This window comes from Plectropomus leopardus, unplaced genomic scaffold (genome assembly GCF_008729295.1).
Source record: "Plectropomus leopardus isolate mb unplaced genomic scaffold, YSFRI_Pleo_2.0 unplaced_scaffold93674, whole genome shotgun sequence".
NCBI lineage: Eukaryota > Metazoa > Chordata > Actinopteri > Perciformes > Serranidae > Plectropomus > Plectropomus leopardus.
The window spans coordinates 1-798 of NW_024703310.1; the positions used below are offsets into that span (position 1 = coordinate 1).

The 798-nt window shown below is 46.5% G+C and overlaps 1 protein-coding gene across 1 annotated transcript; it reads right to left on the reverse strand.

Moving 5' to 3' along the window:
- Positions 1-16: 16 nt before the first annotated feature.
- On the reverse strand, positions 17-480 carry LOC121940754 (aryl hydrocarbon receptor-like; the record flags this gene model as incomplete). Its single annotated transcript, XM_042483454.1, has 2 exons — positions 17-259; positions 341-480. Coding segments are annotated over 2 exons (383 nt in total), but the record flags the coding sequence as incomplete, so codon positions are not given.
- Positions 481-798: the final 318 nt, after the last annotated feature.

Genomic DNA, 798 nt, shown 5'->3' on the forward strand with positions numbered 1-798 from the left:
GTGCGTGTGTGTGTGCGTGTGTGTGTGCGTGTGTGTGTGCGTGTGTGAGCGTCCACCTGGTGTCGATGCCCATGGGAGTGAAGTCCAGCTTGTGTTTGGTCTGGAAGATGAGCGTCTTGGTGCGGATCTCCAGGATGGACGGCGGCTGCATCGGCGTGGCGATGGAGAACAGAGCGAGCTGCGGGGGGACGAGCGTCCCGTCCTCAGACACGCGGTTCTGACCGTGGACGAACTTGAGTCGGCCGCGGAAGTTCAGGGCCTGGGGACAAACCAACAGGGTCACGTTTAGATTTTTTGTTCAGCTGAATTTACACGATGTTGACGTTTTAAAGAGTTTCACCAGGAAGCCGGAGGAGTTATCGAGAAGGCAGCGGAATCGGCAGCAGAAGTTTCTCTCTAAGAAGGACGAGTTTTCGGGAGGGATGACCTGCGGGTCGTACGTCATCATGTTTCTGCTCACCTCCGCAGAGTTCTGCTCGCCTGCAGCATACAGACCAAATATTTACCGTTAACTTCCATCAAATGTGGCTGCTTATCAGTGCTGCTGACGCACATTTTATTTCGTGAGATATTAAACATGTTGAGCTAACAAGTTATTCATGAAATACCCTGATCGTCATTTTTTTATACTTTTGTCCCTGCAACCCAGACCATCACACATCAAACGTTTCTATGAAAGTAATTAATAACAAATAATCGAACTGACAAGTGAAATCGAATCTAATCGAATCGAAATAAAATCAAGTAAAATGAAGTAAGAAATAATGATACAATATTTTCTAATCTAAAATATATTTT